Consider the following 827-nt stretch of genomic DNA (forward strand, 5'->3'; position numbering starts at 1 on the left):
TCCATGGCTAGATTTAATTTGCGTATACAAATTTAATCTGCGATCCATGGGACGAGCCGTTTTAGCGATGCGTCCTGCCCAAGCTCGTCGAAACTCCGGTGTTAAAACGTGGGTGGCTGATGAAGGAGAATGTTCTCTATGTGGCTTGTGTGTTCTCGTCTACGTTTGTTTGCAATGTCCTGTACCCAGATATGCACCTATACATACAGGTGGATGTCGGTATGCACATACCTGTACGTATATATGCATATACTCATTTACTATTTGTTTGTATATATATATATATATCTGTTGTTGTTCAACACACGATTTCACATAAAAAATCTTGCAAAACAAATATATAAATGGAATATATATATATATATATCTTTGCTATATAATATATATAAATCATATTAGAATATATGCATATTTAATATATAAAATATATATTTATCTGTCATCTTCTGTAGGTAATTTAGCAGGTGACAGAGATAATGTCTGTTGGAATCCACAAGACTTCACCTTGTTAATGCTCCAGTCTGCTACAAAATTCCAGATTGCTCCAGATATTGACTGGAGAATGGAAATGACTCCCGTAGATTTCACAGCCAACATCATTGTTCGTATAACTCAGAACCTTTCTTTAGCAGTTGGCAAAGTTTTACACATTATCAACACAAGACCAGTAAAGAGCAGGTAAACTATCTTCATTTCTGCTTTCTCTCTCTCTCTCTCTCTCTCTCCCCCATTCTCTGTATTTGTTTCTTTCTCTTTCTCTCTATTCCCTCCCCTCTATCTTTATATCTCAACCTCTCCCTCTCTCTCTCCCTCCCCCTCTCTCTCCC

General features: G+C 37.1%; 1 protein-coding gene across 6 annotated transcripts in view; it reads left to right on the forward strand.

Moving 5' to 3' along the window:
- Positions 1-827, forward strand: part of LOC106880554 (uncharacterized) — a 92302-nt gene that overhangs the window by 70327 nt on the left and 21148 nt on the right. For all 6 annotated transcript variants that reach the window (XM_052972451.1, XM_014930565.2, XM_052972449.1 and 3 more), the window contains exon 18: positions 453-678. In XM_052972451.1, coding sequence (XP_052828411.1) covers positions 453-678 — 226 coding nt within the window. The remainder of the gene's footprint in view (positions 1-452; positions 679-827) is intronic.

Source organism: Octopus bimaculoides, chromosome 13 (genome assembly GCF_001194135.2).
Source record: "Octopus bimaculoides isolate UCB-OBI-ISO-001 chromosome 13, ASM119413v2, whole genome shotgun sequence".
Classification (NCBI taxonomy): Eukaryota; Metazoa; Mollusca; class Cephalopoda; order Octopoda; family Octopodidae; genus Octopus; species Octopus bimaculoides.